Source organism: Aspergillus foveolatus (assembly GCF_047715535.1).
Source record: "Aspergillus foveolatus strain CBS 279.81 unplaced genomic scaffold BDW70scaffold_4, whole genome shotgun sequence".
Classification (NCBI taxonomy): Eukaryota; Fungi; Ascomycota; class Eurotiomycetes; order Eurotiales; family Aspergillaceae; genus Aspergillus; species Aspergillus foveolatus.
The window spans coordinates 554801-582622 of NW_027396068.1; the positions used below are offsets into that span (position 1 = coordinate 554801).

Consider the following 27822-nt stretch of genomic DNA (forward strand, 5'->3'; position numbering starts at 1 on the left):
ACGACGCGTCTGGCCATGTTCTCTGAGCTTTTGTATTTGTGACTAGAGGAGGCTAATGATTATGATTAGAGATCGGAGTTGGGTTCGGATTTGGGTTTTGTCCTTCCATGGCATGGCTGGCGTGTGGGTTTATCTTAATGGGTGATACTTGGTTTTGATCATTGTGGTATTGTATTTAGCTCTCTCTCGGGGGTTGGCTGTATATAAAATTAGTATCATACAATTCAATACATATTATTCGATTTGTGAAACGAAACATATCGTTTCTAGAGCGCTTGCCAGCCATGATATCACATAAAAGAACATCACGACATCTAGGAGCCTGTATGTAACCAGCTATACATTGGTTATATAATTCTATCATAGATATTCCCGTATATATATTTCATCTAGCCAATAACCAAGACGATAATGATGCTTAATTACCCCCTCAACGCATACTCATATTAAGAAACCCATAACAAGCCCAAGACCAAGCGCAGCGACAGCCGTGACCGCCTGCGAGCCTCCTGGCTGCCAGGACACGCCCGCCGAACACTGAAGGTACTCCTCCTTGCTACTCTCATTCAGCGGCCCGCTTGTCTGATCGAGATCCTTCCAGAGCGCGTCGCAGTCGAAATCAAGATCTGAGTTAATATGTATGCGGGTGAAATCTGTTAAATTGGGGAGCTGAATGCTAGCAGCCATAAATAGAGAAGAATTAGTTAACTGGTCCTGGTTGCCTGTTCGGGATTGCGGCGAGCCTTACCTCGAGACATTCCCCGTGAACGAGAAATCCTCTGCTCGCTCCACGGGTAGAGTTATATCTAGCGGGTCGTAGGGAGTCACAATGAGCTCGCGGTTGTATTCTCGCAGGGAGGGTAGGGATATTCTGGGATAACCTCCTGTTAGCCTTTTGACTTACTCTCATGAGTAAAACGGATGATAGTGGCAGGTAGGGAGGACAAACGAGTCAATATCACCTCGGATATAGAGAGATCCGTTGGTATTAGTGAGCTTGGGGAGGTTGACTGGTATTCGTGAGGAGCCGTAGAGCTTCAGATGCAGCGCCACCCAGTCACAATCATTGCATGTAAGGGTGGTGAGTTCAGGCAGTGACAGGCTATACTATAATGAGCCGGTGTTTCCAATATCGCATAATGGAGCGTACCTTGACACGTTCCCGCCGACTATGAGGCTACCGACACGCTCGAGGGACGGGAATGAAAGACGCATTGAGGTGAATGCGTTCATACGGGAATAGTATCCGCAGCTGACGGCGTTGCAGATATCGAGTTTCTTTTCAACATTGCGCAAGGAATGAAACAATTGACTGCATTCCTGTTAGTGCATGGCTCGTCACTTGCAGTGGCCAACGTGCTCTGAGAAATTGCCTCGTAGATAAATGGACGATGTATTCGTCAATTTTGGAATATGCAGCTCCGGTGCATTGCCCACGAGGTCTACGTAGAGTCCCTCGATATGCTGTAATTCAGGCAGATATACTCTACTCAGCGAGGGCAGGTTCGTGAGGAGCAGATCACTATCCAGGTATGTTAAGGCAGGGAGCTCAATGGCAGTGACGTCGCCAGAGTAGACTCGGATACTCCTGATGCGTGTGAGGTTGGGGAGCGTTAGCGGCCCAGACCAATCAACAAGACCAAGCTCGCCCACGATTGTGGTGCAGTTTTGGGTAATCGTGTCGATCTCTGTCTGATTGCGAGCTGTATAGTTCTCGCGGCTCGAGCATTCCTGGGCGACGGTTCCTGAGAAGGTTAGCATTGAGGCTAGCGAGAGCTGTTTGAAGACCTAATCACCCACCAATTGGTAGTAGTAGAGCGGTTGCCACTCGCAGCAGGAGCGCGAACAACTGCATTTTCACGCAGGTAGCAACATTTGAGAAATCCCCTGGCGAGGTTGATCAGGGTCCAAGCCTTAGCCTCCAAGGGTTTCAGGTTGCCAAGTGCTTGGCTAGAATGAGTAATCCGATCGGGGCGAATCAGCAAGGGCAGAGGTTTTGGATCAACGCGGACTCTGGGATCGGCAATTCTAAAATATCCCAAATATTGTAGAGGTTCTCGCGCTTGTTAATAGGTTCGGAACTGTAACAAACGGTCCTGAGCTGCATACGTACGGCGGGGTGGCCTGAAGTTGGTCAAGATTGTCCCTGCTAATCTGGAAGTAGGTAGGGAGGCGCGATCCCTGCCGGTGCTCGGGTTTTTGAACCCCCATCGGTCTGCTCATTCGGAATGCGGCTCCAAATTCAGTGACATGTCTCCCGCCTAGTTCATTTTGGAGGTGTTTTATCCGGGAGTTTGGGTAAGCTGCACAGTCTGTAGGCGAGCCTTACGTGAGCATCAGATGTGGTAGACGTTATCATCGTCGCACTCATTCTCTCCGCATCGTTCCCTTGTTTGCACTTGAAAGCCATTTGGCGTCTCTCGCAAATCCCGGCTTAAGGGTCGATAGATGGTGGTAATGAGCGCTCCTGAGACCAGGATGGAACTTGGAGGCTGGGGCGAGGTACTTGAGGATTTTGTTATCGTCTGGGACGGATATCCTGGGGCGGACAGTCTCATCTCTTCTCTGCTATGGGCTGCTTTGAGCTTCAGTGTTCTATGGAAACATTGTTTGTAGGATAAATAGACTCAAAAAGACAAGGATGGGTAGGGCGCATACTTTGGTGGAAGATGGCTCTATTGCGGTGTCGCATGCGCAGCCTCGAAGTCAGTTTCTAAGAGCCATAATTGATGGTATGGAGTTTGTGGGAAATTTATGGGTTGGAGGCCATGGAAAGCTTGTGTGATTGAGAAGGAGGAAGCGAGACGAGGTCGGCATAGATTGTTGGGATTCCGCCGACAGCGTTTCACCTACCCCGACCATGACCGCGAGCGAAAAAATGCTCACCTCTGTGGGTAGGTTCACCATGGCCATGGTGCTAAATCCTTAACTTGTATCACATCAGCGTCCTCTTGTTCCCAGTTGGGCTTTTACGCTACTCGTGCCATGGGGGAGAGGTGGCAGCCTGGCAAGGTGCAGTGTGACTGCTGCGACAATTTCGCCGCCATTCCTCGATCGCAGATACGGTACTTCCAAACTCGGCTGGCTATTCACTTCTCCTCCTCCCCGCGAGGCTTCAGTCGGTGGTGATCAAATCTAGGGGAGGGACTTATGGATGATGGGGTTCCATGCTGAGCAGATACGGTGTGTTGGCGTACATCTGGATCACTCTTTCTCTGATAGGAAGCCGCCCAAGCTGCCCAGGACAAGGGAGTGTATGGCAGAATTCTGGGTAGAGTGAGTGGACCCTCTTAAACCGGTGTGCGAGCGGTCTCACAATGGACATCTTCTTGCAGACGCACTTCCTCGTGCTTGTCATTGCAGAGACAAGTGCAGCGATCCTTCAGGTCATGGTCCAGGTCGCGCCGTATCTACTGAGATGGGGGAATAAAGAGTCTTGGAGGATGGGCGACGTTTAGAAGCCACTTGGGGCGTCAATCTGAGGTGCGCTCTATGGTCGAGGGTCGCTGGTGCCATGTTTGATGGTGCTTTCTTGCTCGAACCCATGTGGCTGCTTACGGCCAACGAAGGATCCGTACTTGCACTCAGTAGTAAAATGGGCTGCGTATTGGCTTTTTGGTCTTCTGTGGCATAATGTAGACCATCGAGGTTGTGTTTGTTGCGTTTATCGCATATGCGGCTGTTATATGGGTTCTGTCGGCTCGATGATGCAGCAGGTAAAGGGTCTCGCCCTGGATGAAACGGCATGAGCTACCGTTTCAGATTGTTTTTGTTGGAATATAAGGACCGGCATATTGCCAATTGGTTTTTATGGCCTAGCTGTAAATGCTGACAGTTTTAAGGCATTATAGATGTCTATCAGCGGGAACAGACGCCTATCACAGGGGGCCCGTGGGACCTGGGACTTTTGTTGCTTATAGTGCTGGCGACCGATCTCGAAGTTAGGGCTCCTTGCATTGGGTACAAGTGCTTGGAACCTCATTTGCCTTCCGTCTATTGGAAATGGATGGGTGATACTTGCGGTGGACGGGCAGTTGGCTAAGGGCGATGGTTACAAAATATATGATTAGTTTGTGGAACATGCCAGGTGTGACGTCCATCATATGGGGTTGAGCGAAAATATAAAATTTTATATAACCTAAGGAACAGTATCATCAAAGGAGGGCTTCTTTACGGAGCAAGCCCAGACTTCCAGTGGGTTCAGCTAGGCTTATCCCACACTATGATAAGGCCGAAACGCTCTATATTCCACCTATGTCACTACCAAACTGCTGACTTGACAGCACATACTTCGCGGGCCATCATCTAAACATCAAAGGGCAAGATCAGGAAAAACAAAAAATAACTCGATTTATATAAGCATCCAGTTCCGCCGACAACCAATAAGCGGTCTTCGTGGCGCAACTGGTTAGCGCGTCTGACTGTTAGGAAACTAGATTTGAGAAGTCAAGTCAAATCCTTAGTCATCAGGAGGTTGACAGTTCGAGCCTGTCCGAGGACGGTATTCCTTTTTTGCCCGTGAGAGGGCTCGACCTGGTTGGAGTGTTTTTATTTTCTTGAGGAGAGGTGCCGGATTTGTCTGTGAGTGAATATACGCTCTATACATGCATGTGCTGCTGCAAGTAAGGATCGAGCCGAAGTTACACAAAACTATGCCATTGGTGGCTGCCTGGCGAAACCACGGGTACCGTCCTGTGGCAATTGCTTTTTATTTTCTATACAAGTGACATTACATATTAAGGAAACATAGATTACATATTAAGAAGGAAACATGGTCTATTAGACAACATACACAGCTTTCAACAATTCGTCTCCGTGGCGCAACTGGTTAGCGCGTCTGACTGTTAAGAAGCAATGGCTTCGGATATCAGGAGGTTGACAGTTCGAGCCTGTCCGGGGACGTCTCTTTTTTTTTTTTTTTTTTTTTTTTTTTTTTTTTTTTTTTTTTTTTTTTTTTTTTTTTTTTTTGTGTCTTTAGACACTCTTTTTTTTGTCCATTGAAATCGAGAAAAGTCCATATTAAGTCCTATGATGCCGTCTTTGCAACAGCCTGTATCCTCTGGATACGTCCTTGACGTAGGCACCTTGAAAGTCGTGGTCGTTTAAAGCTTCATCGCAGGACTTGTTCTACTGTGTATCGCCCACGGACAAACATAATGACCTACCCGTGCTTTAAACCACCTCTTCACATCTTCCCTTTGGTCTCGGCGCAGAGCTAATATAGGACCAGAGACTAAATTGATATGACGGATTTCATGTAAACGATGCTTTTTGCGCCCCTTCACACCCTCTTCTAAATTATGATTGAGAATGAACCCAACACACCCTACGAAGGAGTAAGGGATTATATCTGGGTCTGAATAAAGCCCAATGATTGCGACTGGAGTTGAGAACTAAATTAAACATCGAATCAAAATTAATTACATCTTAACGGCAAGAAAAGCCGCAATGATATAGAATGAGGCCTCATTGGAGGTGGCGGATGGATATTGGCCGCCCTGCTGACACAATCTTTGAATACATAGTTCTATTTCCACCATTTAGTGTTTCGTCTCGACAGAGAATCGATTTGCTGGAGAGTTGATATTCGCAAACAGAAGGTTTGGCTTCCGCACCAGCTCACAGAGCGGAAAGCGGACCATGTGCCCAATGCCATAGAGATAGAGCACGCGGTTATGCTACTCCCCCAATTCAAATGTACCTTGAGCTAAAGGAGGACTATCGGACAGTATCCTTTAGACTGCGTGGGAGGAGTAAACACAAAAATTAATCTCTGATAATCAACCATAAGAACGCTAGAAGAGCACATGCCAGATTACCGAGGGATTCGTTTATGCTGGTGGTCTTTGATGTAATTTTGATTTGATTAATGCTGCCGTCCAGGCTATGGATTTTCATTGCGCTGGATTGCACGTGGCAGTATTGAAGTCTAGGCAGATGAGACACTGCAAACGTATCTTGGGAGTTGAATCTCAGAATCTGAAAGGAGAATGGCTGGAAAGGAGAAATCCTGAATACACTGTACAGTGCTTAGTGCCTATCGCCTCTCCTATTGCAGACCAGCCTTATATGAAGTCGGCGCGGCACCACTCCAGTTATAACTCAACATTACTTATTGACGTCGAGGATAAAACTACCTAAGCAGCTGAGGACAGACGAAAGTCAACACCGGCCAAGACACACAATAGGAAAGTAACGATAGGCATGCAATAAAGCAAAACAAATGCTCAGACGGTGAGTAAAGACAATGCTAGACACGACTAGCCAACGCAGCAGGGGAGTGCCTGGACTAGCACAGGCCAAATGTAAAGAACAGAACGGATAAGGAAAATGTCGGGAGAGCGTTAGCGTAGCGTGGTCTTCCAAAATTACGTATATCGGGTCAGTCAGAGCGAAAGTGAAAAAGAAAAGGAAAAGAAGAAGAAAGAAGGAATATCGAAGTCTAGTTCGCTGAAGGTCTGCCGCGTAACAGATACTCGGCGCTTGCTGCGTGGGTAGATGGTGGTGGGTCATGCCTAGATCGCTGCATGTATCATGTGCTTAAGTGAGGAAAGGGAATTAGGTCAGGACAGACATGCTTGCAATCCCGCCAGCAGAATGAGCAAAAGATAGTGTATAAAAGGGGTCATGTGCTGCGAAGGAAATCCTATGTACACAACGCTTCGCCTAAAAGCCAAACGGGTTGGTGGGTGCTGCACTGGTTAGCTACTGGCGATACGCGGAAAGACGTAGAACTTACTGGCTTGCGAGAGGTTGGCCTTCAGTCCTGTTGGCTGAGGAGCAAGCTTCTTGGGTGCGTCGGTTTTGACACCGAAGCGGACCGGAGGAGCTGGACCCGTCTTCTGGGCCTGCAGAGGGGCCATTGTCTGCTGCTGGGGAATGGGTGGAATTGGCGGAGGGGACGGGGAGTAAGCCATAGAGCCCGAACCATTCATACCCGTAGGCTGAGGCTGCAACGGGGGAGGAAGAACAGAGTTGATGCCAGTCGGCATGGGCTGCTGTGGAGGGGCACCAAAGCCCCCGAAGCCTGTCGGCTGCGGTGCGAGGCCGAATCCAGTCTGTTGCTGCTGAATCCCAAACTGCGATTGGGGTTGAAAACCGGTAGGTTGCGGCATTAGCCCGTTCTGGAATTGGTTCGGAGCCATGAATCCAGTTTGTTGTGGCTGGAAAGAAGGCTGGAAGCGCTGTTGGTTTAATTCGGCCAGATTCTGCCCTGGGGCTGCAATCTGGGGGCCTTGCTGAGGTAGACCCGTCAGCTGTGGCTGCAGCTGAGGTAGGCCAAAAGGCTGTTGCTGAGGCATGTTCTGAGGCGCAGAGAGCGGTCGCTGAGGCGGAGGCGGGATAAGAGAATTTTGGCCCATGACCTGAGGTGCCTGAGGGCGCTGTCGGGACTGCTGAAAGCCAGTTTGCATAGGTTGCTGTTGCCCAATCTGTGCCACCTGTGCAAAAAAGTTCGGTGAGGCTCCTGGCTGCTGCGGCTGGGGCGCGGGAATCGCCGTTGGCTGGGCTTGAATAGGTTGAGTTGCGGGGGGTGATTGAGCAGGAGCAGGGGCAGACGTGGGCTGCGCAGGAGTTGGCTGCAGGGGCGCCTGAAGGAGGGATAAATCGGCCATGGCTCCAGTAATTGACGGCTGAGCCGGAGAGCTGGTCGCAGCGGGTGCCGCTGCGAGTGGTGGTGAGCTGACAGCTGTCGCTGGCGCTGCCGGTTGCTTGGGAGTCTTGACTTCCCATGCATCGTCGTCGAATCCCTTTTGCACAGGCTTGTCGTCGGCAGCGGCAGAGGCCGGTGGAGGGGTGCTGCTGCTGGGTGGTTTGTCTGGCTTTGCCGTGTCTTTTTGCTCAAACACCTTCGGGTCAACCACGTCGTTGGTTTGGACAGCTGGTGCCGGACGGCTCTTTCGGGTGTTGTTGCGCAATGCTCCGCCAGGCCCAGCAAAGAGACCACCAGATTCCTCACCATTACCCATGACCTCTTCACCACCAAAGCTCACATTTCGCAGCTTCGACTTGTTGCCTGTCCGCCCAAACATATTATCCAGATAGCGCATGACCCGCAGGATATCACCTTCTTTCAAGCCCAGTGTGCGCAGATTCTCGGGGGTTATGTCTGGAAGGATACTTTCATCCATCGAGTCCTTGGTGAAATTCTGCGCGTACCGCTCACATTGATGAGGACCAACACCGGCTTTGAGGAAAAAGTCGAACCAGTCGTAGTCGGACTGTTGGAAAGTGGCGCCAGACTTTCCTTCGCTCGAGGACCGAACTTTGTCCGCCTTGTCGGCTTCGATACGTTGAGAACGGCGACGAATGTCGGACAATGGCTTATCTTCGTCAAGGGAGATTCCAGTAACCTTCTCAACGTATTCCAAGTCCTCAAAAGACATTTTAGGGATTGGCACAGCGATTTTAATTCCGTTTGTCTTGTGCAAATGGATTTTGCCATCCTGCAAGCCGATGAACTGAGCCTCCACCGTGAATGCTTTGGACCGATCAATCCACGTCCTGACCTTTGCCGGGTCGGGTTCTATATGCTGTCAGAGATGCTTGAGACGAGGTCAATGTAGATGCTTACTGGATCTCTGGTTGCTCTTGCTGTCTTTCTTGTGGTGCTGCGGCTTGATCTGTTAGCTTTGCTTCACATGCTGTGCAAAGGACATACCGTAGGGCTACGTGGTGCAGCTGCTTCTGATACCGATTTTCGTGTAGCCTCCTTGGCTAGACGAGCCTCTTCAAGCCTGTTCCTCTCCACAGCCGACAAGCCGGACTCAGCAGGGGTGGTGGTTGAAGGTGGGGAGACAAAGCCGGTGACTTCCACATAGCTGCTTGGAACTACTCCCTCCTTGCCATTCTTGATGCGTCGAACCATCCACCATTCCTCGGATTTGGTATCATCTACAATCACCACCTCATCACCGACGCCAACCGTTACCTCATCGTCGCCTTGCGCCATGAAGTCGTAAAGAATAGTTCCTTTCTTCTGTGCGCCACCGCCGCCAGAACCTGCTGCTATCACTTCCCGCAAGCCTTCTGCGCGGAAGGCTCCGGAGATCTCACCTAACGCCGAGACAATCTCGCGGGCCGTGTCTTTGGCTCCCGCATGGAAATCCACACTCTTGCTAGGACGGACGAGATCAATGAAAACGTGCTTTCCTTCAATGGAGTAATGGGTAAGCTTCTCGGCACTCCACTCCTGCACATCCCCATCGTCCTCCGGTGAAATGAAGATAGTTCCAGTGGCGATGTTGATCCCTAGGGTCGTGGGCATCTTCTTTCTTTTACCCATGACCTCAACCATCTCGTTGATATTGTAAATGTGATATCCAGATGGGGAGCGCGGCGCTGTCCGTCCAACCCGATTATAAGGAGGTGATTCTCGTGGACCACCATCGTTCTCCCGTATCGAAGCATGCCGAGGATGAGAAACCGGCGAGGGCGCGGATGTTGGTGACTCGAGACGGACCGGAGATGTCAACTGCTCCGAAGGGGGCCGTCGCGGCAATTGAGGTGGTGGAGGTGAAGGCTCACGGTATTGCGGCTCTGAAGGCGGCTGCGGCTCTGGGGGAGGGGGGACATCTCTGGGTGATTCCGGAGAGGCGTGCTGCTTGTGAAGTATACTGGCGATGGCGGCTGCAGCGGGATTCTGCACGGCATCAACGGGAGAGCTCGAGACGGGCGAGCTAGGTTCCTCCGCGGGAGCCGGCTCTGGACGCTGCGGGAGGCTAGGAGGTGCCGGTGCGGGAGCTGGGGACGCTGGGGACGCTGCAGCCGACGAAGGAGGTTCCGGCGATGCAGAGGTCTGAGCGGGAGCTGCATGAGCTACAGAGCCGTCAAGAATGTCGATGTAATTTGACGGAGCGAATCCAAAATCCCCGTTGACTCCAACCAAGGTCCAGTCCGGATCCGAAGTGTCGTACACCACCAAGTTCGCATCCTCTGAGAAAGATACTTCCTCATCTGTCTGACGTGTATAATCGTAGAGAGCTTTCGCGGTGTGAATCGGCGTGGCCTGTTAACCCATCAGTGTTCCTGTTCGCTCCTGTTCGTTCTGTGGGTGTGGGAGAACGTCATCGTAAGCCCCTGAGAGCGGAACAGCCACAGGGAAGTTCAAGTAAGGCACCAGGCGCCATTGTGACGCCCCTTCACACATGGCACTCCACCAAATCCAAAAAAGGTGTCCTTACCTCCTCGACGTAGTTATTTGGTACTAGACCCTCGGGCTCATCTTCGTCCTCCCGGTCCGCCTTCTTTTTGGCCTTCCACCAATCGTCCTCGTCGCTCTTCTCGAGAATGTATAGTAGATCGCCTTCACGAAGTTCTAATTCACCTTGCGCTTGCGGTTGGTAGTCGTAGATGGCGGTATAAACACCGATGAAACCCATGGTGGCCGGTCAACTGAATGTTGGGCCTGTGTGTGCTGATCGGGGGGTGGACAGACGCGGTAGGGAAGCGGTCCGGCTGCAACTGCAGCGTCAGAGAGAAGACGTCAAGGCAATATCGATTGGGATCGTGCGTAAGGGAGAAAGAAGACCGGTTGACGAGAAGTCAGTAGACGGTCGGTCGGGGTTCGTCGTCGTAATGGCCGGAGAGGAGAGTCCGCGAGCGAGACAGTGTGGGCTGGGCTTGGCAGCTCCCAACTCATCGATCAGGCTGGAACGGTGCAAATCCGGGGTACAGGCTGTAAACGAGGCCGCGGAGGGACGAGGAAGTCAGAAAGGGACAAACGGTCGTGGAATTCTGTGAACAGACGAGGGAAATGCCGATCGTTGGGGCTGAGGGGGTGGTTTGCGCAAATCAGCACGACAGCCACAGTTACGCACTGTGTACCTAGTACTCCGTACCTCCTACAGCGAGACTCGACACCCGAGGCTGCAGGTTTCGCAACGACGCGGAGTGCCAGAATATCGCCTCGATCGATCTATTCTAACGCGTACTATCAAAGTTTGATTGGGTGCAGGGTGCACGTTCTTCTGTTTTGACAGGAGTCTATCTGTACACCACGTTTACGAGTCCAGGATCTGCGATCTGACTTGCGATGTACTCCTGCGATGGAGTGCCCTACGTCTCAAGCTCAGAGTCTACAGTCTACAGTGTACGATGTTCAAGTTGAACGCACATACAAATTGTCAGCTCATATAAATGATGACCTATCTACAGTTCGTCTTTGAAGATCTCTTCACTTCCATCCACATCTGGATCCTCTCCATCTTCCGATCTGTCATCCTTCGGGTGCCCGGCCTGCCCTGACTCGGTCTCTTCCTGATGGACAGGCTGGCCTGTGGTTTCTTGTGTATTTTCCCTCTGTTCTTTCTTGTTTGTTTCTCCCTCTTCGTTTTCATTCCCATCCTCATCTTCATCTGTATCGACTACTCCACGAAGATATGCACCGTTGCCGGTCACAATCTCTAGAGTCCAATCTTTACCCTTGGCCCATTCCTCTAGCTTCTTCCTGAGCTCCTCAATTTTTGCCTCGTCGAGGTCGAATTTCTTCAACTCCTCTGCCGACAGCAGTTGCACCTCGCCGTTCACTCGTTTCGCAACCACGTCCACTTTCTCCTCACCTATGGAAGCCACACGGCCCTTCTCGATGCGCCTGCCCTCAGTCCCAACTAACCGCTGGGCACCAACTTCAATACCACCAATGACCTGATGTTTAGGTGCTTCCGCAGATTCTACCAGCTGTTGAGATAATTGGTACTCATGCATAGCTTGCCAGCCGGCGACCTCTTCCGGAGTAAGTATCTCACGGCATTCGATGGTATGGACCTCCTCTTGCTGAGGTGGGAGGAAGGCGACATCGTTGCATAGCCGTGGGGTATAAATGAGCATCAAGTAGGAGCACGTATAGAGTTCTTTGATCCAGGCGATACGGTCCGTCGACTGCGGGTTACAGTGGAACTGGACTTCAATCTTCCGGTTCTTTCCTGTGAGGTCGCACTGATCGCCGCTTTCAAGTCGCTGAACCAGATAGCGCGAGCCTCCTTTCGTCTGCAATTCTGCCAGTTCTGTAGATGACTTCCCGGACTTCGCACCCTTTCCTTCATCCTGACCTTCTTCTTGCGGAAATCTCCCCAGTATGAACGAGTGTGTCGTGTGATCCTCCATTGGCGGGTAGTTGGGAACACCTCCTCCTGAAGGAAGCGCGTGGAACTGCTTTATCTGGTTCATGTAGCAAAAGGAATAAGACCACCATCCGGAGATGTAGTAGAGGCATTTGCCTTCCATCTCACGCAGCAGCTCCAGACCTCGGTCTGTCGCTCGCGCGAGCTCCTTTCGCTCCTCCTCCTCATTCACTTCTACTTTTGTTCGATTGCTATCGCCATCATCGACCACAGGGATTTGGCAAAGATATCGCTGTCCTTCAAGGGATAGCTCCTCGTACGAGAATTTGGCCTTCTCTCCACTAGACCCGTCGCGTATCGATTCTTCACTTTCGTCCTTTAACGGCGTTGGTTCAGAGATATCGTTCAGGTCTGAGCTGCTATGGGGAGCTTGTTCTAGAAAAGCGCGTGCTTGAGACTCGAGGATAAAGCCATCGGGGAATTTGATGCGGAACTACGAGAGGGATCGTCAGCACGGGCAGAGTTTCGACGGCGGACGCGATTCACCTGAGGGTATGCTAGTAGATCATCATGAACATTGAACTTCCTGTGCGCAAGTGCGCCGGAGCTTGCACATGCTAGCACAAGCAGAGAGGCTACTATTCTCGACTGTCTGCGCATCGGTGGAGAGTTGTATGCTGCCGGGCGACACCCGCTGCTAATTGCTCTGGAAATGGAGCCAGTCTATCCACGGTGTGAGCTGATCGAGTAATGATCAAAATCGCCGGAGCAAGAAGACTGATTGAAAATAGAGCAACTGGACCGATTCTAGCTATTTCAGCGATGGAGAGAGCAGCCAGCAATGCTATTTGGTGTTAATGACAGCTGTGAAGTTGATCTTATCAGCACGTGCTGCGGCCGGCTTTATCTTAGCTTCCCTTATCAGGATAGCGCCGCCTCAGTTACAATGCCACTGAAGTGACCGTACATATATACACAAAGCATTTGCAGACTGCATTGCGAGACGAATCAGATTGAGTACATTTATGCACAATAACAATTAAGATTGTAATCCAAGCACGTCCCACTCAGAACCAACCATGCTGATTCATGCTTGTAAATGCCAGGGCCACAAGTGGAAGCCCCAACTCTTGGCAGCTGACATGAACCTTTGTCATCCTTGTCGAAGCCTCGCTCTTTCCGCATTAGGTAAGGGAGCCTTATAGAAATGCTTATTCGGAGATTATAAAATGTGACGAAATGCCCGTTGTCGTTCCCGCGAGGGGGTTCTACCACTTTCCTATCCACCAAGCAAACAGGTATAAAGAACCGCTGTTGTAGCCGATGAAACTGCTCTGGTCTATTTTTGTTGGCATCGCAGCAATAGTCTTTACTGCTCTCAACTTCAAAAACCCGCAATTGAAGATTAGTGTTGATATCGATTACTTGAAGGACTTCGCGAAGCGATTACAGAGCTACACCATCACCACGACTAGACTTACAAGAGGGCCTTTCCCATCAACCGATCCCATCCTCTCTGCTGGCGAAATGTCTGTTCCCCGCGCAATCCGCACCGTCTTCCTCGCTATCGAGCAAGCGGAAGGCGCAGGCGCTCGCGTCCGCCGTTCAATCGGCACCCCCAAGCTACGCAACTTCTCGCCTTTTCTCATGCTAGATCACTTTACCATCGGCAAGGGCGCCGGCTTCCCCGACCACCCGCACCGCGGCCAAGAAACAATCACCTACCTGCTTTCTGGTGGTGTCGACCATGAAGATTTCGCCGGAAATAAGGGCACAATCGGACCGGGCGATTTGCAGTTTATGACAGCAGGCAAAGGAATCATGCATGCGGAGATGCCGCATGAGAACGAAGACGGCAGCCCCAACGTCGGCATGCAGCTGTGGGTTGATCTGCCTAAGAAGCTGAAGATGTGTGAGCCAAGGTACCGCGATCTGCGCGCGAGCGAGATTCCTGTCGCGACGGTTGACCAGGGTCGCGTGACCGTTAAGGTTATCTCCGGACAGAGCCATGGTGTTGATTCTGTACGTGATCTTGCTTACACGCCGGTCTGGCTGCTGGATGTGGCAATCAAGCCTGGTGGTCGGATCACGCAGGTCCTCCCTGTGGGGTGGAATGCGTTTGCCTACACATTGGCTGGGACGACTGTGTTCGGTTCAAATGACTCGACACAGCTGGTGAAGCAATTCCATAATGTTGTTTTTGAGCAGAGTGGAGATCACGTCGAGGCCTCAGTGCCAGATAACGCGGAGGACGACTCGAGATTCATCCTTGTCGCTGGGCAGCCGCTGGATCAAAAAGTTGTGCAGTACGGGCCGTTTGTGTTGACGAGTCAGGAGGAGGTCTATCAGGCTATGCTTGATTACCAGACTGCCTCAAATGGGTTCGAAAGAGTTCGTGGGTGGGAGAGTGAGATTGGAAAGCGGATGGCTTACTAGTCTATGCTTTCGTGTTATTGATGATTTAATTGTATATAGATCCAGCTAGGGCACTGATCCTGTCTTCTTTAATGTTATTTCTAGCTAATCTTTTTATATAGAATATGTATGGATTATTATGATGACGGCCTCAAACTCAAGTCCTCATCATAGTCCATTATAGATTAGTAGGATAAAAAACATTTCGGACGCTATACCAGGGTACATAAGTCAAGGAAAGATTAGTAGAGAGGGAAGATTCACCGTTAACATGACAAATATCCAAGGAAGTGTGAGATCAAGCCAGGTTCAGCAGAGGCTCTCAATGCCGTAAAGCACTGCACCGACAAGTCCTGCGCAAAACCGTGCATGATCAGCCATCAAGACTTTGAGGCATATAGCTAGATGCATACGCCCATCACAAACTTCATCTTACACGGCATCAGGCGCCAGTTATGGTAAATGGGAGAGAACGAGATGAGATTAGATGCTCCTATTTCGCAAAGTGCAAGTCATAGCCAAGCCACTTCCTCGCATTCACTTGCGCAACATCCAAACCAGGCGTTCCATAGGTCAAGGGCGCGAAGAACCAGAATCCCCAGATAGTACCTGCAAGGATGGTAAGGGACGCAATCCAACCGGCGACAATGGACTTGACGCCCATGCGTTCCCGGGCAGTGATGAAGCGTCGGATTTTGCCCTTGCCGGTGGGATCATCCGCGGCTGCGGGAATGGTTGCGGGGACGGAGATAGGCTGGATGTTGAATATGAATTCAATCAGGGCGCCGGCTACGAGTGCTGACGCGACATGCGCAGGGAGGTAGTGGTGCAGGAAACGTTGACGACCCATGAGCCAGAAGGGGAAGTAGTGGGCGGCCCAGCAGAGGAAGAGGAAGCCCGTGCTGTTGTACAAGCGGGAGCGGGAACCCGGACCCCAAACTAGGACGGTTAGTTACAGTAAGTGAAGTATATGGGGATAGACTCACTTTCTTCGACAGCATCGACGCCGCGGCGGAGAGAGAGCTGGTCAGCGCCGATGACACCGGCAAACACAGCTAAAAGACTGCTGGAGATCCACCATCCAACAGGGTTGCCCAGGAAGTAGATCTGCTCGCGGGTGTCACTCTTTGTCCAGAAGCTGACACCGCGGAGAAGGAACGGCCACTGGAACGGCTCGCTCGCGTACGGGTGGCTGCTGGTGAGGGCATTGTTGTGGAAGAACATGGCACGCTGAAGCTCAATGTACTTTCTCCAGAAGGGCAAATGCTTGACCTTGCGCTCTTCCTTCTTGAGACGAGGGCTATCCTCTTCTAAGGACTCAATAGCCTCCACATACCAGATGTTGCTGCTCTGCAAGACGTTTTTGTTACCGTTGATCTCGGCTTGCTTATAAGCCCAATCCGGCAGAGGAGTTGTATGGGTCCACATTGCGACTTTGGTGGGTACGTGAACCAGCTTGAACTGACTGGACAGAGTCCGAAATTCCTGCTTAGATTTTCCATGCTCAACCCTGATCTCAAACAATGTATCGTTATGTCTCTTCCCATCGGCTAGCTCGTGCGAAACGGTGGTGAACTCCTGATTGGTAGGGTAATAAGGCGAGGCGACGTCATGGGTGAGGAGAATAGTGTCGGTGGCCACATGGCGAAGCTGGACGACATCGCCGTTGCGCACTTTGTGGCTCTTCTCATCAGTTTCGTCCAAAGGAACGGTGGGAATGATTTGCCAGTGATTGTTGGTATCGTTGTAAGGGTACCCGGTCACCTGCTGGCCCTGGCTGGATATACGGCCATCATCATAGCGCAGCGGATAGGTATCAGGATGACTGTGCAAGAATACCTTGGTATCTTTGTGGCGCATGGTGATGGTGTCGAAGTACTCGATACTGACTGATTGCGCTGCCATGGCGTTGTCACTCAATGTCTCTTGGAAAGCAGGTGTCATGAAATCATCGCCAGGGCCGGAATGCGTCAGGATAGCGAAGTGAACCTGGAACCAGAAGAGGTAGAAGAAAAACGGGACAACAATGAGAGAGAAGAAGCGAGCCCCAAAGTGCTTGGTCCATTCAAACATGGTGAGAGCGCCGCCTTGCCGTCTGATATCCAGCAGATTCCACAAATCAACCATGACAGCCGAGCCGATAGTGACGAAGGTGAACACACCCACGTACTTGGTGGAGATGACGCAACTCAGAGACACACCGGTCAGGAGAAGCCACTTCCACCACTTTCGTCCAAAGGGCTCGTGGCGCAGCTTATAGAACCGGATGTAGCACAGGATGCTCAGGGCCATAGTGATGACCAGAGTCGAGTCTACCAAGATCAATCGATCCTCACCAACATGGGCATTGTCAAATAGGATAAGACCCGAAGCCAACACACAAGCCGGCAGGGAGTAACCAGACTCCCACATAATCAGGAATACCACGGGGATCGTGAGGGCACCAAGGACGGCGGGCATAGCACGGAGAGCGACATAGGGGACCTTGTTGTCAATGTATGAGTCGCCGATGTTTTCAAACAGGAAGTGGCCGTCATAGCCGACTAGCCAGCCGGTGAAGGCGAGCAGGAGTTTGGCAAACGGAGGATGAACATCAAAGAAGTACGTTCGTCGTAGATAGTAAGAAGCAAACTAGGAGTACCCGGCGTCAGTCCCGACTTGGCCGTTCGTCAACACATATACATACCTTTCCAAAATGCACCTCGTCAAAAACAACTTGATCAGGGTAGGAAATCTTATAGAATCGAGTGATAAAAGCTAGCACGGTCAGAATGGTAATGGCCAGCCGATAATCCCATTCTGACGAGCGCGGCGCTGCGCCCAACTGTGAAGCTGAAGGAGCGAAAGAACGGTCAGAGGGCACCGGGGTGTCCTCTCTCTTGCCGCCCCTCTTACGCAGAGAGGGCGATGAAGACATAATCACCAGGCCAAAACAACAGAGATGAAAGAGAGTACGAATAAAACTGCAGCAGGTTAGCTGAGACGGAGGGGAAGGTGATAAAACTCAGAGGCAGACAAGCTCACTTTTTAAATTAGCTATGGAATTGGACAAGAAAGCTGCATAGTCGGATCGAGGTGTTCTTGGAAGCTGCGGTGGTCTGGATTGCGTGTCTTTATCCGGAACGGAACAAGTAAAGGCCAGATCCGCGAACATGTGAGTCTCTAACAATTCCGAAACCTCAGGGGGCGGTCTACGTAATTCGTTCATTTGTATGTTTCACTTTATTTAGACACAGTACTAATATATGTATATATATGGACACGGAATCGGATTCGACAGGAAAACTATGTTCAAGACACGCTGGATACCCAAATGCACCTCAATGCTCCAGACACTCAGTAATGCGCCAATAAGATACCAATCTGAAGGCCCCAAACTGTACAGTGATAAGCAGACCCTTTAAATGTCTACTCGGTCAGTCGTCGTCAGACAAATTCAAGAGATCCAGCTCGGTCTTGACCAGGGATTGGAAATCGGCTCGAGAGATACCCGTCGCTTTGGCGAGGCGGAACAAGCTCTTAATATTGGAGCCGATGTGTTGCTTCACGCCTATCTCGTATGCGGACTGGTTCTCAGCTTCCTGCTCGAGTCTTGAGACTGCCTCTGGGTTTGAAGACGTCGCGGATTCCGGTCGAGGGTGGTTTAATGACGCTCCGTTTGTCTGATTCGTATGTTCATGAGACGCTGAGTGGGTATTCCGTTTGGCAAGTTCTGTGAGTATATCTCCACCAAGTGAAGACGGTCCGAAATCCGGGTGTTCTTCGTCTGGGTCATGATTGTCCATCACAGGCTGCACATCGTCATACTGGGAAAAGTAGGATGATTCAGATGGGCCCTGGTGTTGCAGCATAGACGTCAATGCAGGCGGAGCAGTATTCTTCACTGAAGGAGTGCGTCCGGGTGTGGCATCGTATCGAGCCCAGTAGTCATCGTCATCGTCCCCTTCCTCCTGAGGTGCTATGTGATCATCCCTCTCCGCTGCTTTCAACGCATCCTCTACCAGCTTCTCCTTCGCATGTGTATTCGCATCTCCAATAGTAGAAGACCAGACCCCGGCGTCTTCTCCCAGACCTTGGTGAGGAAGAACTTCGGCAATGCGCCAACCCGGAGACTCCTCTTTCGGGCACCAGAGATACACGACTTTAAGCTCATATTCTGGTACAAGCACGCGCGATTGGAGTGTCTCCTCGTCCAGCCTTCTGTACGTCACCGGGATATCGTCGGGCAGCTCAATTTCTCCAGACACCGGGTGAGGCTCGAAGCTCGCACCATCGATCAGAGATTGGAGGCGCTCGCCCTTTTCTGAATCCCAGCATAGTAGTCGAAGCCATGAATCACTCGACGAAGTCGACACTGAACTAAGAATCTGAACTCTCTGCCGTAGAATGGGTGATAAGAGCGGAAGAAGTGCTGGCGGGGGTTTCGGAGAGACAAATGCCGTTGGAAGGCATGCCAGCAGCGGAGGCAGAAGGTCGCGGGGATCGGGAGGTGGGATAAATTCAACCATCCTTATAGGCTCTGGATGTTTTGCGACTACTGTGCTGTATATGCTCCTGACCGGTCAATCAAGCTGTTGTTGTGTTGTCAGTAAAAGCCTTGTTCGAGGTTATCGTTGGCGGTGAGTCCTCTCTAGAAAGCAGATAGGATAGTGTGAATAAGTATTTCAGTGAAAGAAATCAGGCAAAAAAGAGCGAAGAGAACGCAAACTCATGCCGAACAAGGGCGCTGTGCCATCGACTTAAGTGAGAGCTGGAGTTGGAGCTCGCCGTCAGTCACTCCCTTCGCCCGAAGGTAGAGCGGGTGAGGCTGCGGGGTCGAGATGGAGATTTAGGTCCACCAGCTCAAGTCCACTTGGAGGCGATCGTCCCAGGAATCTTTAATCTGCGACGTCGACAAGAGCTTTAAGCCTTCGAATTCGGATCATGCAACCGACCATGAATTGTTGATCACATCCTATCCTAAAATGAGGTGCGTCGGATAAGAAACAGCTAACTGTTATGCATATCGTACAACGAGCGAGATCAACAGCTTCCTTCTCCATACAACGGTCAAGCTTATCATCGGCAATTTCCGTCTTACAAAGCCATTATCCAGAGTTGCCCACTGATCATTTGCGGGGGCTAGAAGCGGAGGTCATGAGTGCCACTAAACCGAAGCCAGCGCACACCTGAGATCTGGCTCATGCCGTTTCCGTCGACCTCGTGGGATAGAACCGGTCTGTTCTCTTCGTCTCGCCACTGACAATAGTTAAGTCGCTGTGGTTTGCAGCAGCGCGCTTCAGACTCGCCGAGTGAGTTTTCAGTCACGCACCGAGCCAATTTGCCAACTTATATGGAAGGTGGCCACGTTGACGTCTGCCTTCCATTTCTTCACCTCCGGAAGAACGGACACTGGGACAGGATACGTGTTGCAGTTAATGAAATCCATCATTCGCCTGCCAAGTTGATCAGCGGCATGCCAGACGAATCGGCATGATCCCGGTCGACTGGGCTTCAGGTATGCCTTTGGAATAACAAAGATTGCCGATGCTTCTAGGCCAGCCTTAAGCAATCATGCAGCCTGATCGTCTCAAGACAGGGCCTTTCTCAAGGACGCTAAGAACGTTAATGAGATGGCACTCAGTATACCCACTACCCTGGAAGCCATGCGTGCCATATCCTCCGTGAATGGTCCAACTTCGTGGATTGTCAACACTGGTGCTAGGGAAGAGCAGTAATCCCGTCCACGGTCTCCGTGCCAATTGATTGTAAATGGCACCTCCAAGGGCTCGTGACCGGGTCCTGAAGTCGGAGCATGTTGCCGGGGCTTGGTTCTCTTGTCTCTTTCTGATTCGGCGCTTATCATCACGAAAAGTCACATTTCGCAATCCCATTCTTCATTTCTCCCGGGTCCTAGAGATATAGGCAATACCCTTGCTTGTCTCCAACCAAATCGCCGATATCGCCTCGGTTAAGGAGTTTTACCTGAGTACGAACCCAAGTTGTACGTTGGCCGTGCACAAACCGAAAACCGCTTGACGGAGAAGGCGGAGCTTGAAATTGGTCTGCATTGTCAGCTCAAGGAGCTGGTGAAGTCGTATATTCGTCCCTGTAAACAAGCTATTGGTCGTGAGTAAACTGTGGAGAGTTTCCCTTCATAACGTGCTTCCAATTGGTCTTGCACCTTGCTAGGCACCTTGCTAGCAAAAGAGGCTGGGCAAATTGGGATCAATCTTACTTAACCATTGGATCAAGCGGAGATTCTTCTCATTGTCGTAACATTTCTGTAGGGATAGTAGCGGCGATAAATGGAGTACGCGGTCGAAATCACGAACGACTCCTATGAGGTGAGGGAGGACGATTCTGGTATAAGCGGCCTGAATACAAGGGTGGAAGGGGAAATTAAGAGCTGAGTCGCTGGAGGCCCTTTAGAAGAGGCTGGGTGTACAAGATGAAGCCATCGTGAGTGAGCAGCGATAAGCGAACGCCCAAATCTTCTCTCCAGCCAGCCCCTCCATCCTTTCGTTTCCTCCATTCCAAGCAATCTACACAATGCTCCAAAAAGATGGCCAGCAGTTGCCATCTGCGAAGCCCTCCTCTGCCATCGAGCTGGCAGTATTTTCCAGTGACTCACCTCTCCAGCACAACAATGTGGAAGGATCGTCAACTCTACCAGAATGGGCGCATCTAGAGTCTAAAATACGCCGCAAAACGGACCTGCGCCTCTGCTCCATCGCCGGAATCCTCTGCAGTCTCAATCTGCTGGACTCGGGCATCCTCGCCTCCGCCTCAGTAACGACATTGCTATCCGACCTCGACTTGCAGGGCCAGCGCTACTCCGTTTCAATTTTCATCTTCACCGTCGCCAGCATCGTCTTCCAGCTCCCCTGCACTGTTGCCGTGCGCTATGTCGGGCCGCGGCTCTGGTTCGCGACTATCACGTTCTGCTTCGGTCTCATCACCCTATGCACAGCATTCGTGCAAACCTGGCGCCAGATGATCGCCGTCCGCATTCTGCTCGGAATCTCCATGTCTGGCATATACCCAGGTTTGACATACCTCGTTAGCACGTGGTACACGAGGCAAGAGCAGCAGTTGCGTTTTGCATTCCTGCAATCGGGTGAAGTTGCAGCCCTGGCGACAGGTTACATCGTCAATTACGGCTTGAATCAGCTGCACGGTAAAGCTGGGCTCGAAGGCTGGCGTTGGATGTACCTCGTTCAGGGACTTATCACCTGCGTTATTGGGATTGTGACGTACTGGTGGATGGTTGATTTTCCCGAAAATGCGCGAAAGAGCTTCTACTTTCTTACAGAGACGGAGGCGAAGGTTGCAGTGCAGCGCATCCAGGCTGACCGCGGGGATGTCGTCCTCGACCCCTTCGAATGGCGGAAAGTCCTTGTCAACTTCACGGACCCAAAACTATACGGCTTTGCGTGCATGTACTTTTGTCTGAATATCGTCTCCACGTCACTCAACTATTTCCTCCCTCAAATCATCGAGTCGGGATTAGGTTTCACGAGCAATGAGTCTATCCTTCTTTCCACTCCGGTACCTACCCTGACTTCCTAATTTTAAGGAAGGGCACCAGCACTAACCAAAACCAGCCCTACTACTGGGCCATCCTACCTGTCCTGCTCACCTCGCTGATCGGCGACACATTCCGCATCCGCGGACCATTAATCACAGTCAACGCCCTGTGCCTGATAGCCGGGTATCTAATGTTCGGCCTCCCCTCTTCCACCCAAGTAACAGTACGCTATGTCGGCACGTTCCTCGCAACCGGCGCGTATGTCTCCAACTGGGCGGCCCTCAACGCATTTGTGGCGAACAATATCGTAGGCCAGTGGAAGCGCGCGACGACTGCTGCAGCGGTGGCAGCTTGTAATGGGCTCGGCTCAATTGCAGGGAGTTATATCGTTCGGCAATCTGAGGCGCCGGAGTACCAGACAGCGGTTTGGGTTTCAATTGGGTAGGTTGCGGATATACTTCCTTCGTTCGCTATCTTTTTGACTCGAATATTCTGGTTGGTGGGGTGCTTGACTGTGAGGCTAGTCCAGCTAACATGGGTGTAGGTCTCACATCCTCATGATTGTTATCGTGGGGATATTTGCCGTAGGGTTCTTTATTCAAAATACAAGGCAGAACGGGAGAGCGCTCCAGAACACGGTATGGTGGATTAGACTTCCCTTTTTCTTCTCCTTTTTTCCTCCCAACTATTTTGGCAACGATACTTACATTGTCTGTCTACAGGTTGGGTTCCGGTACACATACTAGTGGGTGAGTATATAGTTAAGATGGCCAGCTTAACGCAATGAGAAATGCATTAAAAGATAACTAGATTTACCGCAAACAATGACGACATACAATCTGAGTTCAAAGTATGGCCATCAATAAAAAGAAACCACAAAAGGCAGTGTAGTTTACCAGTCTTTTGCGAGAATTGCAAGTCTGCTGTTCCTTGGATAGGATACCTTGTTGTTAAGTCCTCGTACAGACCTCCAAATACTCTAATAAAGGGTGCAATACACAAACGAATCTTACCTTGCAAGTGAAGACCACAGATGGACTTACGTCGTAAATATTCTAGGTCTTTGCCGACTACATAGCTAATGAGTCGCTTCTACTCAAATAAGGCGAAGGCACACTAAGCATGGGGTCTCATAATATTTTCCCTTTCTGTCTCATGAGGAACCAGGCATAAAAGTACATGTTGGTAAGTCCTAAAGACATATGCATGCTGTGCCCCGACAAGCCCGAACTGCTAAATGCCATAGCGTAGCGCGCAGCGCGGGTCGAATGCCAAACCAAGACGTTGTATATCGGATCAAAGCAGTCGATAGATTAAGATGAGTTGATCGACATAAGCGGAAGCAGAGGTGAGAACTGAAGAGTCATCTGCAGTATAGTATGGTGGAACATCTTCCTGTGGTACGTCGGGGGGCGATTGGTTGGGCAGTGGTACGAATTGGCTGTGATTCTATGGCTCGGACTCAGGAAGCTGCAACGTGTGCGGTTCTTGGGTCCCTGGAACCGTTTGTGATTGTTGTGTTATCGACTGTGCGGTTGACTAGGATTGTTTGCTCGGCTTGGAGCTGTTCAACTCTTTGCGGCCGCCATCGAGACAGGACCTTGCCGGCGGAAGGACGAGATTCCTCATCTAGCAGAGGGTTAGAACTCGCGCGGAAAAACTAGAAAGAAGAAGTTGACGACTTACAGTTTTGATAAACTTCCTCTAGGGCATCGAGACAGATTTCTCGTGCTGGAGGGCGGAACATTATTAAATACCTAGCAAGTGTTAGCATAGTACACCTGCGCAGTAAGCGACTAGGTAGACATACATAAAGGATTGAACGCAGAGATTTACTCTCTCCGGATCCTTAGCAAGACTAGCGATGCGTTTGGCGATGTGGATCGTCACTTCGGGGATTTCACTCAGAAATCGAATAAAGACTTTATTATCGCGAGAGTCCAGGTACGGTAAGAATCCGTCCAGTAGCCGTAGGACCCATTGATCGTAATGCAGCGGCACCGAAATCTCCTCATCTTCGTCGGTTCGATTAGAGGAAGCAACCTTCATCTGAAGGCGGTCGTTATACCACTCCTCGTTCAGCCACATAATGCCAATGTTGACTCGACCCCGGAAGTCTTCAAGTATATAGCGATAGAGAGATTCTCGTATTGTATCTGATATCGTGGGCTTCTTCCTGCCCAAACTGTCTGTTTCCTGCTTCGGTCCCTCTAACCCAGCCGGAGCTCGAGTTGCAAGCCGGGTGAGTAAAGTTACCCATGCGTCGCGATCGAATGTGCTACCTGCCAATCTGGAGAAACCTAGTCGTTGCCCCTGACCTTTTACGGGGTTCGAGGTCAACGTAGTTGACCCTAACATGCCAAAGACTCTTGCCACGGCACTTCGGCCGGCTTCCGCTGCCTGCTCCTCAGTCAGAGGAGGGGGACGTGGCAAAACAAATGGTCCCAAAGACACGAGATCAGTCTGCTCCTCTTGCACAGCAGCTAATACCGCCCCAGTTTCGTCCGCCGCTGACGCTGGAATGTCCATAGGCTGGTATTCAGGCTCGTAGTCATCATCGTCTTCCTCAGCGGCCGGCTGCGGTTGAATCATTTGCTGCTTTTGAACTGTTTGGTATCGCATCCGGATAGCCTGTGATCATGTCAGCAGAAGTCCAATACACTCTGAGAATTTAAAGTATACATCAACTGCCTGGCCCAACAGTGACTGGTCCACTCGCGCTAGTAAAGGCACAGCGATCTTGACTACGAGGTCGGCGGGTAGCTGTTTCACATCGAACGAAGAGAGGCCAGAGTCCTCAGTTAGAGTAAACAGCTGGGCAAAGCTGATCCGACCTGGGGGAAGAGGTGGCACTTTGATGATTGGTGGTGTCTCAGCATCAAGCCTCGCCCGTTTAGCGGCATCCAAGCCATCAGTTGGTTCAGTCGGCAATCCTCGTTTCCTTGAGGTATCATCAACCTGCTCTATGCGGGATTGCATAAGTCGTTCGATATGTTGCTGCATGTTACCCGCGAGAGGGTGGCTCGGATTCCTGAAGGATACTTAGCACTCATCAATTTGAGTCCAAAAGGCTATAATACCTCTTCATAACATTTATAAATACAGCCCGAGCTGTCCTTTCCATAGATTTGACTCCGATTCGGACCGCAGGTGTCACCGGCAAGCGCATGTGTCGTGCGGGGAAGAAGTTAAGGATAGCATTGATGATCTTGTTGCCAATGGACTGTCGCGTTCGGATGATGACTGCTAGGCAGTTCAACGTCGCATTCACAAGGACGGGATCACTGCACACAGTCAAAACACATCAGTGTCTGTTATCAGATGGGCAGATTGGCCGGGACGGTAGCTACCTTGCGTCCTCCTGGAAAATGGATAAGATCCTATCTAATAACCCGGAGGATTCTGCTTCTAGATTGGGGAGAGAGAGAATGGCGTGGTTTCGAGGAACAATCGCTAGGGATGTTTCATTCTTGTCGGGTCGCTTGCTTGAACGTTAACATCCTGGACGCTCCTATCAAAAGCCCAAACCGGGATACATACCCTGGGGTCCGCTATCGGGCCATGCGTTTGTGTGAGGACGACCCGTTGGGCGAATTTGATGCAGCACACTTTGACGGGGCATGGGAACGAGTCCCACCTTCGTAGGAGATCCTGTTTGATTGCTTCGATATGCTCCCAGGATTGCTTGTCTTCCGGATGGTTGATGCTATTACATCAAGCATTAGTGAACATAGAACCCACTGACAGGGCAGGCACCGCCTCCAGCTCCCCTACCAACATCTACAAGAGGCAGCCCTTAGGGGAGAAGAAGCGGGGGTGGGGGGTAGGGTAGGGTAGGTATAAACAAGCACTGGCCACCTACATATGCCTAAAAACCAGGGGATATAGACTAGCAGCCGTCTGGGTTATATTCTGCAAGACCAATTGATCCCCTTCTGGCAGTTCCAATATGCTCCGTACCGTCTGCAACACATTGATCGCCAACTGTTCCTTCGGGGCCGTAGCGAACGCAGGACTGGCGAACGTCTCGGCCAGGAACTCGGTTCCCCATCGTCGCAATTCCACTCGCGCATGTGCACCAATAATCGGGAGGACTCCGTTGACGATCTGAGGATAAAAAGCGGCATCTCCTAGGACGAGATTACGGGCAGCATTCAGCTGCGCGATCTGGTCGGTGACCTGGTCCCCCGACTGAGCCATGGCGGCTCCGTTCAGCGAGAGGCACCAGTTAAAGGGCGGAAGGGACAGAGGTCAAGGGTGACTGCGATATATCTGAAATCTGTCTACGTTGCGCAGCAATCTAGATAGGCAAGCAGCAAGGATCGATAGACGTGACCAGAACACAGGCGCGACAATTATGTTGTTCGTTGAACACGTGAAACAGTCCGAGCTAATTGAAGGACGGGATCAAGCCACCGGGGGATGTTTAGTCCGGGGTATTTTCAGAACCCAGTCGAAACGCAAGGAGTGATCGAAATTTGCGATAGGAGAGAGTGACGGACAGTGCGTGGGATAATGAGTTGCCTTGGCTGAAGTAGGAGCTGTTGCTGAATGACGGATTTCTTGCACGCGCTCGGAGTAGAGTTTGGCCGCTCCGATACAATATCACTACCGAGTGCCTGTAAACAAGCAGGAAGTGATGGGGAATAGTGTTACAGGATCACAAGGTATGAGTCTCATGGATTATATTTTATGACCCTCTTCATACAAACTATCAGGTTGGTCTGCTGTCGAACGAATTGGTCTTTTGGGGAGGATATATCACGTGATATGTCAGTATATACCGAGTGCAAGGAGAACCGAGGATGACGCAGGGAGAACGTGCATAGCCTGGAGAGCTACTGAAAGATGGCATAATAGGTAGTTATTTAAGTATTCCTGGATTCAAGGTCATCCCCTCCTAAGGTACCTTGCAGTGGCACCCGGCATAGTCCAGACTGCGGACCGTCACGACCGCCAAGCCCGGCCCGGGCATCATTCGATCTCCAGCTTTCTCTTCGCCGAATCTCCCGACTTTCGCTGCATCCTCAATTCCAGCAATTCATTTGATTCTCTGTCCTAGTCGACATCCAAGATGCCAGCCGGAATGTATGTGATTCACGAGTTCTCCCAGTTATACTGCCGGCCACAGAGCCCTCCGCACCACTCATCTGCCGCTCGTTCAGTGTTCTTTGCAAGCAGAGGATAGAAAACTGACCAAGCCCACAGTTTCAACTCCACATACTACGGTAAAGACTACCGTGCCGGTGCTGCTCTTCTCCGTGCGCGCCGGCCATATCTCTTCAAGAATGCCGCGACCGGACTTGGCCTTTGCATGTTCACAATCGGTGTCTGTACGTTATTTCCGATATATTAGCGAGTTTCCCCGCTGTGCTACTAGACCGCTAATATGCCAATTCAACTAGACGCATACACAATTCGCGCTGTCGGCCAGGATGAGTTCTCTGACGTTAAAGTTCCGGACGCCCCCGCTGCCGCGCCCCAACAGTCAAAGCAATGAAGCTAGAGCGGAGGACATGTATACTTCTACGTACCGTCTGCTTGCGAGCCAAGGATAACGGTTTTATTAGCTATGGTGTATATGGGGTTCGGAGTATATGGTGAATATCTATATCTCATTTTCTTTGACTGGGTTGTTCGGAGTACATGACCCATGAAGGGCTGCAGTCCAGAACGGATCTGCTACCTAGAAGCCTGGAAAATGTATCCTTAAGCTGTGGCTTTTGTTGCCAAATTCCGGTTGGTCGGTACCTGGCGCATACTAGGGATGCCAAAGAAGATGCACGTCGATCAGTTGTCAGGACGGATACCTGGCCCAGCGCCCCACGGCGCTCGAGA

At 51.0% G+C, this 27822-nt stretch overlaps 9 protein-coding genes and 2 non-coding genes across 11 annotated transcripts; 5 read left to right on the forward strand and 6 right to left on the reverse strand.

Moving 5' to 3' along the window:
- Window positions 1-320: 320 nt before the first annotated feature.
- BDW70DRAFT_83444 (uncharacterized protein) lies at window positions 321-1873 on the reverse strand. Its single transcript, XM_073744975.1, has 6 exons — window positions 1801-1873; window positions 1361-1745; window positions 1151-1312; window positions 950-1102; window positions 749-871; window positions 321-676 (listed from the first exon to the last, which is right to left on the reverse strand). Exons 1-6 carry the CDS (start codon window positions 1853-1855, stop codon window positions 442-444), a joined length of 1113 nt encoding a protein of 370 aa, XP_073599990.1. The 5' UTR covers window positions 1856-1873; the 3' UTR covers window positions 321-441.
- Window positions 1874-4389: 2516 nt separating this feature from the next.
- Window positions 4390-4501, forward strand: BDW70DRAFT_t44. The gene has a single exon. It is a non-coding gene; the product is annotated as a tRNA-Asn (tRNA).
- A 308-nt stretch (window positions 4502-4809) lies between these two features.
- Window positions 4810-4902, forward strand: BDW70DRAFT_t45. Its single transcript has one exon. It is a non-coding gene; the product is annotated as a tRNA-Asn (tRNA).
- A 1501-nt stretch (window positions 4903-6403) lies between these two features.
- BDW70DRAFT_83463 (cytoskeletal protein-binding protein SLA1) lies at window positions 6404-10748 on the reverse strand. The gene is made up of 5 exons (XM_073744976.1): window positions 10182-10748; window positions 8660-10006; window positions 8573-8609; window positions 6740-8524; window positions 6404-6692 (listed from the first exon to the last, which is right to left on the reverse strand). The coding sequence occupies exons 1-5, from the start codon at window positions 10377-10379 to the stop codon at window positions 6667-6669; spliced, it is 3393 nt and encodes a 1130-aa protein (XP_073599991.1). The 5' UTR covers window positions 10380-10748; the 3' UTR covers window positions 6404-6666.
- Window position 10749: 1 nt separating this feature from the next.
- Window positions 10750-12904, reverse strand: BDW70DRAFT_83479 (PRKCSH domain-containing protein). The gene is made up of 2 exons (XM_073744977.1): window positions 12606-12904; window positions 10750-12552 (listed from the first exon to the last, which is right to left on the reverse strand). Exons 1-2 carry the CDS (start codon window positions 12717-12719, stop codon window positions 11149-11151), a joined length of 1518 nt encoding a protein of 505 aa, XP_073599992.1. The 5' UTR covers window positions 12720-12904; the 3' UTR covers window positions 10750-11148.
- Window positions 12905-13343: 439 nt separating this feature from the next.
- On the forward strand, window positions 13344-14731 carry BDW70DRAFT_83490 (pirin family protein). The gene has a single exon (XM_073744979.1). It carries the CDS (start codon window positions 13383-13385, stop codon window positions 14493-14495), a length of 1113 nt encoding a protein of 370 aa, XP_073599993.1. The 5' UTR covers window positions 13344-13382; the 3' UTR covers window positions 14496-14731.
- On the reverse strand, window positions 14732-17550 carry pmt4 (dolichyl-phosphate-mannose-protein mannosyltransferase). Its single transcript, XM_073744978.1, has 4 exons — window positions 17499-17550; window positions 17161-17437; window positions 15461-17105; window positions 14732-15413 (listed from the first exon to the last, which is right to left on the reverse strand). The coding sequence occupies exons 2-4, from the start codon at window positions 17389-17391 to the stop codon at window positions 14968-14970; spliced, it is 2322 nt and encodes a 773-aa protein (XP_073599994.1). The 5' UTR covers window positions 17392-17437; window positions 17499-17550; the 3' UTR covers window positions 14732-14967.
- Window positions 17551-17749: 199 nt separating this feature from the next.
- BDW70DRAFT_83498 (uncharacterized protein) lies at window positions 17750-19227 on the reverse strand. The gene has a single exon (XM_073744980.1). The coding sequence runs from the start codon at window positions 18980-18982 to the stop codon at window positions 17891-17893; it is 1092 nt and encodes a 363-aa protein (XP_073599995.1). The 5' UTR covers window positions 18983-19227; the 3' UTR covers window positions 17750-17890.
- Window positions 19228-21005: 1778 nt separating this feature from the next.
- Window positions 21006-22730, forward strand: BDW70DRAFT_156339 (putative MFS transporter; the record flags this gene model as incomplete). The annotated part of the gene is made up of 4 exons (XM_073740169.1): window positions 21006-22004; window positions 22061-22425; window positions 22529-22622; window positions 22707-22730. The coding sequence occupies 4 exons, from the start codon at window positions 21006-21008 to the stop codon at window positions 22728-22730; spliced, it is 1482 nt and encodes a 493-aa protein (XP_073599996.1).
- A 381-nt stretch (window positions 22731-23111) lies between these two features.
- Window positions 23112-26538, reverse strand: BDW70DRAFT_83508 (RNA-processing protein PTA1). The gene is made up of 8 exons (XM_073744981.1): window positions 25847-26538; window positions 25525-25690; window positions 25335-25465; window positions 25065-25268; window positions 24667-25015; window positions 23795-24615; window positions 23671-23741; window positions 23112-23613 (listed from the first exon to the last, which is right to left on the reverse strand). The coding sequence occupies exons 1-8, from the start codon at window positions 26182-26184 to the stop codon at window positions 23447-23449; spliced, it is 2247 nt and encodes a 748-aa protein (XP_073599997.1). The 5' UTR covers window positions 26185-26538; the 3' UTR covers window positions 23112-23446.
- A 520-nt stretch (window positions 26539-27058) lies between these two features.
- On the forward strand, window positions 27059-27484 carry BDW70DRAFT_156341 (uncharacterized protein; the record flags this gene model as incomplete). Its single annotated transcript, XM_073740170.1, has 3 exons — window positions 27059-27072; window positions 27193-27317; window positions 27390-27484. The coding sequence occupies 3 exons, from the start codon at window positions 27059-27061 to the stop codon at window positions 27482-27484; spliced, it is 234 nt and encodes a 77-aa protein (XP_073599998.1).
- Window positions 27485-27822: the final 338 nt, after the last annotated feature.